This window comes from Pygoscelis adeliae, unplaced genomic scaffold (assembly GCF_000699105.1).
Source record: "Pygoscelis adeliae isolate BGI_AS28 unplaced genomic scaffold, ASM69910v1 Scaffold11, whole genome shotgun sequence".
Taxonomy (NCBI): Eukaryota; Metazoa; Chordata; class Aves; order Sphenisciformes; family Spheniscidae; genus Pygoscelis; species Pygoscelis adeliae.
Genome location: NW_008824059.1, coordinates 717,301 through 733,797, shown reverse-complemented (window position 1 = coordinate 733,797; position 16,497 = coordinate 717,301). Strand labels below are relative to the sequence as shown.

The 16,497-nt window shown below is 52.8% G+C and overlaps 1 protein-coding gene across 1 annotated transcript; it reads left to right on the top strand.

Moving 5' to 3' along the window:
• Nucleotides 1-8,865: 8,865 nt before the first annotated feature.
• PIRT (phosphoinositide-interacting regulator of transient receptor potential channels) lies at nt 8,866-9,264 on the top strand. Its single transcript, XM_009334051.1, has one exon. The coding sequence runs from the start codon at nt 8,866-8,868 to the stop codon at nt 9,262-9,264; it is 399 nt and encodes a 132-aa protein (XP_009332326.1).
• The last annotated feature ends 7,233 nt before the right edge of the window (nt 9,265-16,497 follow it).

Below are 16,497 nucleotides of genomic sequence, written 5' to 3'. Positions count from 1 at the left end.
CACAGGGCAAGTTTGGGAGGGGGCTGAAATGAGCAGAGCCATGTGATGGAGTAGCTGGCTGAAGCACAGGGCTGGATGCTCCCTAGCAGGCCAGAGAAAGCTCAGTTCAGCTTGGAGACAGTACAGAAACAGAGTGTGAAATGCATCCTGCTGCAGGTGCTGAAATGAAGACTTCCCACCTCTACTTTTATTTTTTTTACCCCAACTGCTCATTTAGGCCAAATAATTTATCCCCTCAGACCTGCACTAGGGAACCCAAATCCACTCAACTCTCCTGATTCTAGAGAATCTTTTCATCTGTTCAGATAAATACTCCCTGAACATCTCCAAAACACCTGGCTCCTTTGGCTGCTGGTTCCCAGATCAATGGGCAATGGAGCTCACCCCGTTACCCCAGGGCTTGGCCCTTGTGCTCAGCTGACACAGCCATCTCCCATCAAGAGGTGAGGACAGACCACAAAGGAGGATGCTGAGCTCATCCCACCTCTGCCCCTCTCTGCCCTTGCCCCAGCCTGCGAGCCTGCTGCCCCAGCTGCCCCTTACTGAAGAGCTCCATAACCTGAACCATGTCCACCTACCCCTGGCCAGAGGGCTACACAGAGCTGAGTTGAAGGACCTCATCTTGACAAACAGCCCCTGGTCTTCCTGCCTGAGCTCTCCACACCTGGATGAGCTGGTTTGCCCCACCCTGACCCACAGCCCCTCTGGACCCTCCTCCTCCTCTTCCAGCCCCATGTGCTGCCCTGGGATGCTCTGTGCCCAGCCCACCACCCTTGTGGGGCATGACCATCCCCATGAGAGCTCCACAACTGCTTACTCATCCCACCCCATCCCGCTCCCTGGCCACGTCTGTGGCGCAGCTTAGGTACCATTGCTTACTGCACCAAACCAACAAAGAGCCCTCGGGGACGGAGGCAGCCCCACCGAAACTGGAACCCGGCCCTGGCCACCAGTAATGTCTGTGTCAGGCTGGATCCCTTCCCTGCAGCAAGTGGATTCACAGTGATGTAAGAGAGTATTAAAGTTTGGCTGCGGGTTCGTGAAAAGAGGCAGTATGCCAGAGCCACCTCCCTCTTCCATCCCCCTCCTTGTAATGGACTCAGGATGTTAATTAATAGCTAATTGCTAGTATCTTGCATCCCTGTAATGTCTCAACGAGGAGCCTCAAAGCGCTTTGCAGACACTGGCTATGATCCCCTGCTTTGAGAGTGCAGAAATTGCAGCCCAGAGATGTTTCAGGAACTTGCTGATGCTCCAAGCCTGGATCAGCAACAGCCCCCAGTCCTGGATCCCTGCTCCAAGCACTGACCCACCCTGCCTCTCCTGCCGTGCCGCTGGACTGCCTCCCAAACTGTGGCCTTTTATAAAACACTCCCAGGCAAGCTGCCTAGAAGTCAGCCTTGCAGGGGCCCGAGGCAGGGAAACAAAGAGTTAAACAATATACTGATAGGCTGGTGAGCTCATCAGAGCTGGGATACGCTCCATTGTTTATTAGACTCTTAACAGAGCCTGGTAGACAACATCCAGAGGGATGTGGGACTCGGGGTGAGCCTGGTTGAGGAGAGCGGGACCTTCTGCTGCAGCCTGTCCCGCTGCCAGTGGGGTGGGCAGCCATCCCCCACCACTCGCCACGTAAGTAGGATGGATTTCCATAGGTTTGGCTCTGGGGGTGGTGGAAAGGGAGAGGGGATACAGCACAGCAAGTCTGGGGGTCATCCTCTTGCTGAGCCCCAAAAAGGGACTTGCAGATGTTCTTTGCTCAGCAAGACCCTGAGCATGTTGCTGGGATCGTCTAAACTCTGAGCAATGCTGGAAAGCCGCTCCCAGGGGATGCAGGCGGCTCGGCCCAACCCAGCTCCGCTACTACCAGCAAATGGACACTGGCTCCATCTCTCCATCTCAATTTACATCCAAGACCTGGCAGGGCTTGTAGGCGATGTGAAATCCCCTGACACATTGCCTTATTTCTCCACCCCTGGTCTCAGAGCAGAGCTAGCCAGTCTGCAGGGATGGCTGCCCACGTAGCCACTGCCAGCCTCCTCCTTACTCTGGGGCGAGCCAGGGCATGGGGCTTTAGCACTCATGCTTGGCACTGACACAACTCTCCCTCTCCTCTCCCAGAGCAGAGCCCACCCAGCCAGCAGGATTTGGCCCTCTTTGGGCTGATACACAGCGACAGAAAGCTGGATACTCCGGACTGTTCCTCCTGTGCCCACAGGAGCCGGCGGCTGGGTTCCTCCGCGGCGTGCTCAGGGGATGTTTAGCGCAAGCGGCTGCCTCACCTCCCGCAGCGAGCCGCTACCTGCCAGTGACAGCTGGGACGACAGAGGCACGGCATGGTGAGTGGGCTCTCAGCACTCGGTCCCTTCCCAGGGGATTCCCTGCCCCAACACCCACATAAGGAATGGGGTGCTGCCCCCCGTCAGCACCTCTCTGCGTGCGGGTCCCCCGAGGCAGGTGTGCAGCTGCAGGGCTTGAGCTCTTTGCGAGATGGCTGCGGGCAGGGCAGGTCCCCACCTCCACCGGGAAGCAGCCGCCCCAGTCCCCAGCTTACTCCATTTCTTGGGGACCTCAGGCAGGCTGGCTCACCGAATATACACCTCACTCCTATTGACTTTGTACCGGATTGATAGCCAATCTTAATGAAATTCGGTCAGCGCTACGTGTCTAACAAAAAGTTTCTGCAAAGTGTGTGCATGCACATGTCCGTCAGTGCAGCAGCCTCCTTTCCCACCCACCCCACAGTCACACACGAGTCCTCTAGAGCAGCTAACCCCTTCTCCCGGCAAACATGGACCCACGACTGTCATCTGGGGAGGTCCTGTACTGAGGTTAAACATCAGGACTGATTAAAGAGTCAGACTGAGACACCCCAGAGCAGCAGGAAAAGCCATGCCCAAAAAAGCACTTCTCAGTTTTCCTCCATTCCCCAACATTACGGTTTCCTCACAGCTGGGACCCACCAGTGAGGACTTTGCTGCCCACCCATTGGGGTGACAGGCAGGACACATCTTCTGGCTGAAGGACAAATGAACCCTTTGGGTCTTACCCCAAGACTTTGCAGAACACCTAATGCTGCTGTTTGCCAGGGGACCATCCCAAGCCATCTGGAGGCCACTGGAAACCCCAGAGAACCATGGGGCAGTGGGGAGGGTCTGGAGGTCCCCCTCTTGGGACAGCCTGGGGCTTTGGTGGGGCAGTATCTATATCTCAGATGGCCAGGTCGGGGTCGGGTGGGAGAAGCACGTGCGCATGTTCAGGTGACCCACCTAACTGCTCCATCATTGGAGCTGCCGTTCACCCAAACCCAGCAGTCGTACCGGTGCCAGGCAGACCAGAGCTCACTTGCTTTGTCTGCCTGGGGAAGGCTGGCAGGGTCTGAGCCCTCAGGAAAAGCCTATCCAGGCCTGGCTCTCCGGCCAGGCTGGTCTTTTTGCTTTCCCCCTGACATAAATCAGAACAAGTCATATCCATGGAGTACAGGGCTCACTTTGTCTTTTCCTCAAAACTTTATTTTCCATGACAGTTGATTCCCAGAGGGATGCGGGGCTGAAGGTGAACCTGGCTTAGGAGAGCAGGAGCTTCTGCTGCTGCCTGTCCCACCCCTGGTAGGGCGTGGAGCTTTCTTCAGGGAGGTGGCTTGACAGCAGAGAGGAAGGTAAAATATATCCATAAACTTGGCCTGGATTTCCAGCAACATTTGGTTGTTGGTTTGCAAAATCCTTAGCTTTTCTCCCACTGATTCGTGTGGTAAAACACAGGGCAGAGACCCCAAGTGCTGCAGCCCCTCCGCACCACCCTGCACACAGCAGCACCACCAACACCCATGGCTCTGCGCCTGGGGCAGGTCCATGCTTGCCTGTACCGCTGGTGCTCCTGTGGGATGGCACCTGCTTAGTCCTAGGGCAAAGACCAGCTCCACTTTGGGATGCTGAGAGGGGCCTTCATGAGGAAGAGCCAGATGGGGATGGACACCAATCCCTGGGGCGAGACTGGCTGAGCTGGGGAAGCTCCGGTGCCCCTGGCCATGCAAAGTGAGAGGAATAAGTGGCAGAAACTGCTTGCAGTGAGGACTTACAAGGAGCATGTAAGAAGCTCCTGAAGAATCAGGGCTGCCTCCTCAAATAAAAAGGAGACGCCCAGGCTGAGGACTGGAATGGGAGAGTAAATCCAGCCCTTGCATGGCCAGGAGGACACAGGCCTGTGCTTAGGAGCAAGATCTTCAGATCAGGCTGTTCGCACAGCTCAACTTTTAGCACAACTCTAGCCACATCTGCAGGTTATTTGCAGCATCCCAGATCCTGGGATGGGATGCCAGTCCTGAGAGCTGCTGCTGCTGGGGGCTGGTGGCTGAGGAACCCCATCCGCAGCCGGGATGGGCTGAGGGACCCAAGGCAGAGCCCTTAGGTGCTCTGCTCAGTCCAAAGCTCTCTCCTCAGCACCACCATGTAATGTCCCCAAGGTCCAGGAGGTACCCAAGTGTGTGCTGTGCTGCTTTGCCACTGGGGTCCCCAGCAGGTTGGGCTCTAGTGGATCCCCCAGCTGAGAAACCGAACATCACCACACAAAGCACTGGAAGAGCAAAGGGAGGAGAAATAGAATCACATGAGGCTCTTCCTTATGGAGGGGGAAAAGAAAGACCCCGGTGTTAGCTCCACCGCCAACAGCTGCCCAAGATCTCAGAGACAGCAGCAGCACAACACCAGACATGAAATCTGAGATGTGCTCTGGAGGCATTTTCAAGCCAGCAAACGGTCATCTGCTGATGCTCTCCTTACAACAATAACGATTAAAAAAATTGGGAGAAATCTGATAGCGTTATCCTGCCAGGCTGCTCAGTACAACCATCGCATCTTCAAATATGAGCACATCTGTGATGATGGATGGAGCATGGGCAGAGCAGGAGCTGAAATCGCATTAGCTCTCCCAAGAGCTGCAGATACATGCAGTGCTCTCAAACTCCCGGCCACTTGCAGGGAGTGAAATCCTTCACTAGCTAACAGTGAAGAAAATACACAGAGCCTCATGCAAAAGCACAGGCAGAAATACAAGGCAGAATACATAAATTAGAGGAAGAAGACCAAATGTGGAGAAAAGTGTGATCAAAAATTTTGCTCTGCCAGGAAGTGCCAGGAAATTGATCAGTGTCTGGGAATTGTGGTGAGAGGGACGGCTATGCCAGAAAATAAAAGGGGGGGGGGGAATCCACTCTAGTGTAAATGCAAACCTGAAAGGAAGACGATGGTTTCTGCAGAAGCCTGACATTAATGCTCTGCAAAATGAAGAGGAAGGAGCTCTGCAGAGTTCAGAGTACCCCCGGATGTGGAGGGAGGGTGGCAGCACACGGGCAAGCAGGGAGTGGGGTGCCTGAAAGACGGGGCAGGGCAGACTGCATTAGACTGCTGAGATATGAGATCTGGGCATTATTCCAGAGAAGAAAGCAAATTTCCAACCACAAAGCCACATTAAAATTATACAGTGGCTTGATCATAAAACCTCTCCACAATGGATGTTACAAGGAGAAAGACAAAAAATGCCACGACTACCTAGGATGAAATTTCAGGAAGAGCCTTGCAAAAGGTTTGATCTAGAAGAGGGGGATCACAAGCCGGCAATGCTATGAGCAAGGGAGCTGGTGGACAAGCTGCACACACCAGCCAAGCAAGAAGTTATCCAGGATCTGGACACATCTCCGCAGAACTGCAGCTGGTGGCATTTTTTTGGAAGACTGGGCTGACTCCTGGGCAGGTTGAATAGGTGGAAGCAGAGCAAAGGTTTTGGCCCACGCAGAGCCAGACTCACTGTCTCCCCAGAACACTGGACATCGCTGTCAGTATTTGGTTTTTGTCTAAGGAGCCTGTGGCTGCCTGGAGCCACAACTTCAGGAGCGGTGAGGTGAGCTGCATCACAGAAGCTGACAGCAGAGGAAGTTGTACCCGATCACCTGCATGTCTAACATGGCTGTAGCCATCAAAATAACATCTCATGGCAGCTCGTGCTTCTGCATGAGCTTTCTCACTTTTTCTGGAGAAAAGGAGGCTGAGGGGAGACCTTATCGCACTCTACAACTCCCTGAAAGGAGGTTGTAGCGAGGTGGGTGTTGGTCTCTTCTCCCAAGTAACAAGCGATAGGACGAGAGGAAATGGCCTCAAGTTGTGCCAGGGGAGGTTTAGATTGGATGTGAGGAAAAATGTCTTTACTGAAAGAGTGGTTAAACCTTGGAACAGGCTGCCCAGGGAAGTGGTTGAGTCACCATCCCTGGAAGTATTTCAAAGACGTGTAGATGAGGTGCTTAGGGACATGGTTTAGTGGGCATGGTGTTGTTGGGTTGATGGTTGGACTCGATGATCTTAGAGGTCTTGTCCAACCTTAACGATTCTATGATTGTGCAAAGCCAAGGGGTCAGCATGCTCCACTGCAATCAGTCCAGCTCACAGAGATAGGGTTAGCAACTCAAAAGGAAGAGAAGCAGAGAAACTGGAGCTCGCTACTATGATCAAACTTACCTGCCTTGTCAAGTGCTTGATCATCCCTGATCAAGTGCTGTAGAAGACACATCAGGATGGCATCTGTCATCTGTCCAGAGAGGGGTGAAAGCTGTGGATGGGAGGGATGTAAACCATGTCCATTGCCCTTGGCTTTTGTTTTTTGCTTGTTGGTACAAGTTTGGCAAACCGGAAACATCACAAAATACGTCGATACCACCAGATCTGCATTTCTGCAACAGTCGCTGTGTTGGGGGGACTAAGTTGAAAAATTACATCTGTGTCTTTTCAGAATAAACCACAAACCTTGGCAGGGGACACAGGTGAAAGAATAAGGGAGGTGCTTATGGCACCCAGCCATCAGCGTCCCTAGATGGGCACTGGGCCCAGTATGGCCCAGATACAGGCAGGTTTCCTTAAGACGGTGCCTCTGGAGCTGTGCCAGCTTTGCAGCTTCTGTGCAGCTGCACTTACATGGTACACGCTCTCACATTGATTAACAGCAACAAGAAACAAGCTGGGGCCGCCGGGCTTCAACCTGATCTCATCTACACCTCGTTGCCTCCCGCTGCAGCCACGGGCCTTCCCGTGGCATATGCAGTGTGCAAATCCAGCCCAGTATCACCCATGCTGTGCACCTCCTGGTGAGCCATCCCACGGGCCAGCAGCGGGTCTGGGTGCAGCCAGGGCTGAACTGAGCAAACACACAGCCCACGGTGCTGTGAGTGCCAAACGAGGGCCGAAGCAGGGTTTTAAATGAACTGCTCTGGATCAAAGCCCACTTAGGCTCAAAGCTTGCGTAGTGCTTAGGAAGAGCTGTGCTTGGCAGTGGAGCGGGCACAGAGCTCTGGTGGCACTGCCCATCCATCTGAGCCCCACCAGGGGCTTGTGTCCAGGCCAGCGCCGTTACGGCTTGAGCTTGACTGCTGCCCTGAATGGGGAAGCCCCACAGGGACAGCTTTGGGGCTGGCAGCAATCACCAGGGGCTCTGCTTTGTGGTGCTGGCAGAAGGGCGATGCAGGGCCCTGGGCTGCTTCAGGCTGGCACGGCTTGTTGCACTCCTGCTGCGGAGCATCCCCATGCCCTGAGGGTGGGGACAGCCCGAACGGCTGGCAGAGGACAGGTCAGTCCCAGCTGTCCTGATGCTGCTGAGCCCCTGGGAGAAAACCTGGCAGCTCAGGCAGGAGTTCGCTTCGCAAAAAAAAATCGGATTTCTGGGTGCAAAACATCCACGTCCCCCGTCTCTCCCGCTCTCCTCAGCCCTGGTACCTGCATGGCTTCATCTCTGCTGGGCTTCCCAGCAGCAGGTCAGACCATGCATCAGGAGTACTCCCTGATCCAGTGTCCTGCCCTCGTCTCCTCAGCAGAGCCCTGAGGAAATAGTGGTTAACATAATGCTCGGCCCTTCCCATTTACCATAATGGTTTCTCAGTTCTAAAGGCACTTTGTTTCTGGGAAAATGTATTTCCTCCTTAAGCTGGTGAAAAAATAATGCCGCAAAAAGCCACACTGCTGACCCAGCCATCACAAGGCAGAGCGTTTCGGTGTGCTTCTGCTACCGAGACCAAGAGCCCTCCCACAGCAGCCTGCCCCAGCTTAGAGCTGGAGAAATATTTCCTGGGTGACAAGCATTTCCCCATCTCCCGTCTGTGCATTAGGTAGGAAATGAGAAGCTCCTGTGCTGCAGCTACTACAAGGCTGACATGTCTAGGCTGGATGTGGCAGTGACGAACTCCAGCCCCAGGGGCCCAAAGGAAGCGCTCAGCCTATGGGAGAGCTTTCTGCTCTCCTGCTGAGCGGGCCTGACATGGCACGCCTGTGCCTCAGTTTCCCCACCTGCAAGAGGAAGACATGGTCATGCCACAAGGTGATGAGGTGTAATTTGGGATCTGGGAGGGAAAGTGGGTCTGGGGATACAGAGCTCTTCCCCACAGGCAGCATCACCAGCCCTGCTTGCAGCACCCTGATACTCCCCTGAAGGCAGCCAAGAGCCCTGGGAGGTTCAGGGTAGTGGGTCCAATGGACATCTAATCATCCCACCACTGAAACCCTGTGGGAGCTGGAAGCTGGTGAGCTGGAAGGTCTCAGGACAGGGACAGGGACTGCAGGAGTCCCACTGTCCATGTGTGAGCAGTGGGACTGCAGGCATCCTTAGTCCAGCCTACCTTCAGGACCCTGTTGCCTATTCCTACATTTCATTGCTCTCATAGGTGTGATGCTCTTCTCTCCCTGCAGTGACCCACAAAGTCTTCTCCACCTTCATTTGACTTGGCACTGATCAATGACCAAATGGAAAGCACTCAATCCATCCTCCATCACTAGCTCTGCTCTGCACTTTCTCTTTTGTCCATCTCAGGTCTCCTCCTCAGATCCCGTCACAATGGAAATTCCCCCCAAGAGTCCTGACGGGAGTGAGAAGTCTCCTCAGTCCAAGGAGCTGATGACCAGTAACACGGCCAGCACCCTCTGCATCAGCTCCCGGAGTGAGTCCGTCTGGACCAGCGCATCCAGAAGCAAGTGGGACATATACCACAAGCCAGTCATTGTCATGTCTGTCGGAGCAGCTGTCTTCCTCTTCGGGATGGTCATCACCAGCCTGTCTTGCATCCAAATCAAAAACAAAAACGTTTACAAAATGTGTGGCCCGGCTTTCCTATCCTTGGGACTGATGCTCCTCGTTTGTGGCCTTGTCTGGATCCCCATCATCCGGAAGAAGCAGAAGCAGAGACAGAAGTCACAGTTTCTGCAGAGCCTCAAGTCCTTCTTCTTTAACCGCTGAGGGCAGCCCAGGACCTTCCCAGGAAGGCTCCCCTCCCCTCTACCCACCTGTGTTGGTTAGCCATAAAAAGAAACGTATTCTTGTACTCTCCTAGAGGATTTCATCCCAGTAAGCCTCTCCCCTACAGGTGAAACACACTGTACCAGTCTCCAGTGTGAAAATGAACTTTGTATTTCATCCAAGTAATCCCAGAAAAAAAGAGAGCAGGATTTTGCAGCTGAGCCCAGCAAGGCAGGTCTGAGCTCCCTGCATCGCCCTCCTGTCCAATGAGCAACCCAACATCACATATTGGGAAAAGCAAAGCTCCTAAGTGGCCTGGCTCCACCCAGTAGCTTCTGCAAGATACATCAGCAGAGAGGAGCCAACCGACTACAGAGTGTGAATAAAGCCGGGTGTGAACATTGCTGACTGCAAACTGCAGCTCAGATGTAGAAACTGGGAGGCCAGAGATGGTTCATCCAGAGTCAGTGGAGAGGAGAAGCAGGACAATGTAGTTCCAGGCCACTTTGTATCAGAGGAGGCCACCAGAACAGGCAACACACATCACCACAGCTTAGGAGGACCAGATGTGACGCCCGTGGTCAGGACTTCCCTGTCATTGAGCTACTACGACAGCTGGCTTAGACATGGCTGCAAACTGGAGCTCACTCCTTGCTCGGTGTGGGGCATTCACAAGCTTTATTTATTGCTCCAAAGGGTCAAGGCGAGGAGCAGCATCACAAGCAGCATTTTTTTGCTCCCCCTGGCAGAGGGTGTTTAAGAAAGGCTGTTCCTCCAGGCCTGCAGAGACAAAGTTGTTTTGCAGCATCTCTGCATTTGCACTGATGTCTGCCAGAGACACCCATAAACCTGAACCATCAGCCTATTCATGGGACCAGAACTGGGCCACAGGCAAGCAAGACAGGTTCGTTATCTCCACCATTCTGTATTTCTGCCTTTAATAAATGTGTGCCCTGAGGCAACTCACCAAGGAAGGCACGGATCCTTTCTGCATGGTTTTTGCTTTAATTTTATATTTTCAGCGGGCCTGATTTACTTTAAAAGGCAAATTTGAAACACAAATTCTCAGTCTGAAGAACTGCTTTTGGTCTGGACAGCAAGATATGGGTTGGTATAAATAGGTCCATAATGTCCAGCTCCTAATTTTGTGTTCAGGCAGTGATGAGAGTCTGATTTTTCAGAAGTGCTGATGCAGACTGGATCCCACGGCAGACTTTCTTCAGCCCAGCGAGACTCCCCAGCAGAGCAAGCACTGGCTCAAAGGCCCTGACACCCACTGTGGGATGAGGATGTGGTCGGTGCTGATCAGAAGCAGAAGAGGAACACAGAAGAGGAGACCCCACCAAGCTCCTCTTTGTAGTCTGCACCTCCGCAGGGAAGCCGAGGTAGCCCCATTGCTCTTCCAAATGCTGTGGGAAGAAGAGAGGATGGCAGGGGGTGTGCTGAGACAATGTGCAATGTGTTCGCTCTTTGGTTTCAATCAGGCAGGGTATGATAACCTCCATCAACTGCTGATGAGAGGAAGCTCGTGTAAGCCCTCAGGTTTCTCTAACCCAGTATCCATTGTCTACCAGCAGCTCCCAAGGAAAGCTGGAGAAAAGCACAAGGAATGGGGCATGCAGACAACAATCCTTCTCCTGGTTTATGTCAACCTCCCAGCTCACAGCAGAGGTGGGAGCCAAGTCAGAAGTTGCTCCAGACCACTGTTAAATGGTCACTGATACAGCCAACATGCCCAACTCCTCCTGTTTTGCCCACTTTTTCAAATCGGTTTGCACTTTCAGGCTCTGCAACATCCTGGAGCCACAATCCCTTCAAGCCCTCTAATTCGCCAGACACGCTGGAAGCTCTGCATAGCATCAGGAGACATGGCAAAAGCAGAGGCTAATAGATCCTGCTGCTCCAGGCTGGCAGGTGCCCAGCAGGTCAGTTAAAAGGGAGTGTTCGCTATAGTCAAGGATCATGAAGCTGTAGCTGTGGGAACTGTGCTCGGGGCCAAGAGTTGATTCCCTGTGGGGAAATATTTAACCTCCTTCTGGTCATCTCTGCCTGAACTCCCTTATATCTGAAATTGGTGCCACATCAGCATCTTTGCCTGCAAGTATGGTCCAAGGTGCCTGTGGCCCAAAGCTTTCAAGTGGAATCATTTGTGCTACCACAGTTTGGCTAACAGGATTAACCAGGGAGCTCGGGCTCACCTTGGCACTGCTGCCAAGTTCCCACCAGTATGTGACCAAGGCTGACCAGTCCCATGAGCCTGGAGATCCCCTCCACCAGTGTTGGGAGGACTTGAGGAGGCAGCTCCCAGCCTGGCAGCTGACAGAGCTGGATTACTAGTATTCAAGAAATGCTCATCCTTTTGCCCCAGGCTCAACCTGGCCCTGAGTTTTGTTTCCTGGGTGGTGCAGACATGTGTGTCCCCGTCCAGCCAGTGCCAGGTTCATGAATGGGGTGTACAAGGTGTATGATCTGGCACTGGACCCAGAAAACCTCCGTTTGTTTCTCAGCCATCCATCATGCCGTGCAAAGCTTTGCTTGTTTTTGCAATCCTGACTTGGCAGTAGGCAGCAGTCTCTATTGATTTAGCTGCAACGGGCAGAGGACGCTCACCTAAAACTCCTGCTCGGAGGGCAGCTGCAGTCCAAAGAGCAGACAAACATCAGGACTCGTGAGGGGGAAATCACGGAGTAATGTGAAGGGCATCACGAGGTCCCAGCTGGCTCCAGCCTGCAGATCTGGTCACAGACAGGCGTCCTAAAGCTGCACGGTCTGGAGAAGGCACCTGGAAATGTTCCCTGCTGCAAACAGCTCTGCTGTGGCAAGACGCTGCTCGGCCTGGGCTCGCTGTCCAAAGGGATGCGACAGGAGGACTAGAAATACCAAATGGCCTGGAGAGAGGGAGCAGGGGTCCTGCTCTCTATGTCTTACGACCGAGGATAAGAAGACAGTCAATAAAATGTTAATATAATAGGAAGTCACCGAGACCAAGAATCTAATGGGATTCCAGACTGGTCATTTATAACAAGAATATTAGGTTTAATTAAAGCAAAAATTTCCCAAGGCACTTTCACGTTGCTGCTCTGGTTTCATGTCTGTTGTTTTGTGCCTGCTGGTAGAGAGGGGAGGCTGCAGTTGGAAATGTTTGGGATGGATGATGGTGTGGCATCCAGGGGCCACCATGCAGGGGGGCTCACTCAGGACATCGGGAGGAGGAAGAGTGGGGCTGGTGCTGCAGGTTTGTTTGGGTGCTGTCCATGTGCCCTGAGTGAAGGTCTCAGGTCTGCAGATGTGCTCAGTGGACACCTCTGTTGAGGTGTGAGGAGCATATGGGTGGCACGGGAAAGTGCCTGGCAAGAGGATGGAGTCTGCCCACGTGAGGGTAAAGGCAATAGCCCAGAGATCAGCAAAGCTTGCTGAGAGGAGGAGGAGGGATTTATCAGGTGGATCTTACTATTTGCTGCCCAGATCTGTAAAAGAAAGTAATGTTAACTGAAGGGAAAGCTAGATTAACATCTCAAAGATCAACATGCAGATCGAAGTCCAGCAACAGAGTGGGAACTCTCCACTTTATTGCACGGGATATAAATGCCTGATTACTGCCGGGAAGTTGGGTGGATTTTGCATTTCTGCATGCAATGCAAAGAGCTTCCAGCACTGGGAAATACATCATTCTCCTGAAGCAAGAGAGGCTCAGCTGGAGCAACTTAAGGATGCAGGGTATCCTGGAGGCTGTTCAAAAGGGTTTCATTAGGAGCTGACATAAAATGTATGCCCTACTGTGGCCCAGCAAAACCTCACAGGGCTGCTGAAAAGTGAAATCCTGCCTCTGTGCTGTGGGACCAGCGAACTTCTACATCCCACTGACATGGGAGGCTGCAGAGGCAGGGGGTATCCGTGGGTTCAGACTGGGTTGATGGACAACAGATCAAAAAAGAGACAGCAGAAGCAAAAGAGAGGGATGTGCCATCTAGCTTCTGTAACATAACAGTGGTGGATGCTGGAGAAGTCCATGGGGATCAGATGGCAGCAAGGGCTGGGCTCATGTGCTGTCCTCTCCTACCACTGCTGGAGACAGCACTGGGCTAGAGGGACCTTTGATCTGATCATAGGGCACTTCATGTCTTTGGGTCATTCCTGTGCACCCACAAAGCACTGTTTGACTGCTCCCCAATATTCCTCTTTACTCCCACTGAAGCCTGTTTGAATCCCGGTGTGATGCTTTGGATCAAACCAAAGAAAACCATGTTTTAAGAAAATATCAGGTTATCCAGCAAATATAATTATGTCCGGCTCTCACTAAAGCAAGCTTAGATGCTATCTGCCAGCTTCCCCTGTTCTATAAAAAGAACAGGAAATCTATTACAAAATTAATTATCTCTGCAGAGCAGTTCAAAGAGGAAATGTTTCTCCTGCATCTCAAAGGTCAGCCCCCCAGCAAACTCACCAAGCAGGCTCTGCTGCAGATGACCCACTGATACAGGGCACCTGCAACAGCTTCTTCATTCCTGGGCTTTACCAAAAGTTAAACCTGCCCAAAGATACTGCACACCCATGTTGCATACATCTCTCCGAGGATGTTAAATTGTGTTTTATCTCACTTCACATTAACTGGATTCATCCCTGACGTAATCTGCAGGTTTCTGCAGCTGCTGCTGGGAATTTCACTAACACTAACCCCCCTCCTCTGGAGTATAAATGATTTAACCACTGGGATGTCAGCTTCACGCCTGTGTCTGGATGTTAGCCAGGCCACCAGTTCAGCGTGCACCCTGAAATGCTGCTGGTGCTTCCTTGCACCCTAAGCTGCAGATGACAACCCACCGGGATGAACTGCAATTGCCCATCCCTTACTGAAGGCCAGCAGCAGCCCTTCCCTGTCCTTAGTGAGCAGTAATGAGAGTGATAACTTTCAGAGGACTCTCAATGCTCACAGTGAGTTTGAAACCCTACAAAAAGCCCCAATCCTTCCTATTTTCGCACTAGGTGTTGGGCACATGGAAATTATCAAACCAGCTCAGAGTTGCACGGTGTCACTGCTGAGAAGGGCGCAGGAAAGCTGCGAGAGGCAAATGTGAGCAAACATGCCCCAGCTTTGCCCCTTAACCTTGCTAAGGTAGGATAGGGAATGCTGAAACGGGGCTTTCACCCAAACCATGTCAGAGACAGTGAATCTGGTTATTTCTCACTCAGACGTGGTACTGCTGTGACCTGGGTGTTTCCAGGGGAGGAAATTCCTCTGGCCATGCAATCACTCAGAGCTGCCCTGGCACGTGCATGCCGTCCCAGCAAGGGGTGGGAGTTCCCCCGGCTAGAGCTGGGTGTTGCAGCCACAAAAGTAGTTGTGTCTTTTCTTCCTTTTTTTTCTTCCACTCAACCGGAATATCAAGTTGCAACAGAAGTCAGCACCAAAAAAGAAACTCTTTACTTCCAGCGCTCTGACCCAGGATATTTAAAGCTCTGCTCCTCCGCACGCAGCGGTGTCAGGGATGGGAAAACTCCTGTTCCCTGCGTTAAAGGGTTTGCAGCAACCAGCCCACAACGAACACCAAAGATTCAGGGGCTTCAGAGGTGTCGATCCCCTTCCCAGCCTCTCCTGTCAGCATCCCTGATGAATACCGTGAATCCCAGCCTGCTTCCAAGCTGGCTGGTGCAGCCTGGTTTTAACCCAGCCTGAACCCCCAGCCCGAACCCCCAGCCCTGCCACAAACCCCTGAACTGCTGGTGCAGGGGGGCTCTCAGGACACCAGCGAGAAGCTGCTGAAAATGTCCCCCCACCTCACTTTTCTTGGTTTTGAGACCTGCTTGGGTCCTGTTAGGGGTTACAAAACTTTCCGTCCCTTTCTGTGCTGGAGCATCCTGGGGGTGCAGGAGAAAAGGCTGGGGGGGGCAGGGCTGGCGTGGGGGCTCAGCAAGGGCAGCCAGACAGCCATGCTCTGGGTGACCCTGTGTCGATGTAGGGGTGTTGGTTAACCCCTATGGAAGGATCGGGGGGACCCCCAGCCCGGCCAGCGAGTGCTTCCCTGGGTATTCATTTAATTAGGACCTTCCTTTCAGGCTTGTGAGCCTCAAAGTTTAAACTATCTGGTTTTAAACTCCATCCCTGGGTTGCTCAACCCCTCTCTGGTCCAGCGATGGCCTTTCCAGCATGTGCCAGTCTGCAGCTGTAGGGCTCTGTCAAGGCAGGTGGAAAAATTCATCTCCTCCATCTCCCTCTTGTCCTCACAGGTCCTTGCAAGGGGATGCTGCATTATTTGCAGCCCTGCCATGGCTCAGCAGCCCTGGCTGGAGCCTGCACTCAGCTGGGGAGGGAGTACCCAAATACTTATTGGTGTATCTGTGTCAGTGCAAGGAAAGCCCCCTCCAACTGAATTGCGTAGCCCTCGATCTGAGTGCATGTGTAATACAGCACCACATAACTGCAGTGAATGCACACAAGCCAGTAGATCTGGCTCGATCTCTCCTAGATAGACAGGGCAGTGATGCCCTGGTGCATCTCTCCTGGTGATAGCTGATCTCTGGAGGGAAGGAGCAGAGCCCTAGAGAGGGTCTGTGGGAAGAGGTGCCTTCTGCCAGTTTGCCCTGCCAAGCCTTGGTACCTCACACCCCTCTGCAGCTGAAACATGGGCCACCAGTGCCTGTACCTCCCATGGAGCCCTTGGAGGGGACCGCTGCTCCTGGCTGCCCCATGATGCTGCACCGTCAACCAGAATCTCCTGGACAGCTCTTGTAGATAGTTATTTGTGTTAGGTTTTATAACTTTTCATACTTGACCAGTCCTTGTGGGGTCCTGTTTGCAGCACTTCTCCCCTGATTCAGGGCCTGGAAAGACTTGCTCAGTTTTAAAGCAAAATCCTTGGGACCATTCCTCAGACTGGCAGATTCAGCTGTCAGCCTCCAAGGTTGCACGTGTGATGAAGGACTGGAATTGTTGGGGGGGGGGGTTAATATTAAACTATTTTCTCAAGAAAACCTGATGTACTGCTTGGAGAGACCCTCAATAAGTGTGAGTGGCTATGGGCAGGCAGAAGCGGGGCAGCAGCATAGTCTGTCAAGAGCTGTCAGGGGAAGCTGTGTCCTACTATCTATCTATCTATAGAATCATTGAATCATTAAGGTTGGAAAAGACCTCTAAGATCATCGAGTCCAACCGTCAACCCAACACCACCATGCCCACTAAACCATGTCCCTAAGCGCCTCATCTACCCGCCTTTTAAATACCCCCAGGGATGGGGA

What these genes read in the sequence shown, in the direction of transcription:
- PIRT (XM_009334051.1), top strand. Translation starts at nt 8,866, where the DNA reads ATGGAAATTCCCCCCAAGAGTCCTGACGGGAGTGAGAAGTCTCCTCAG.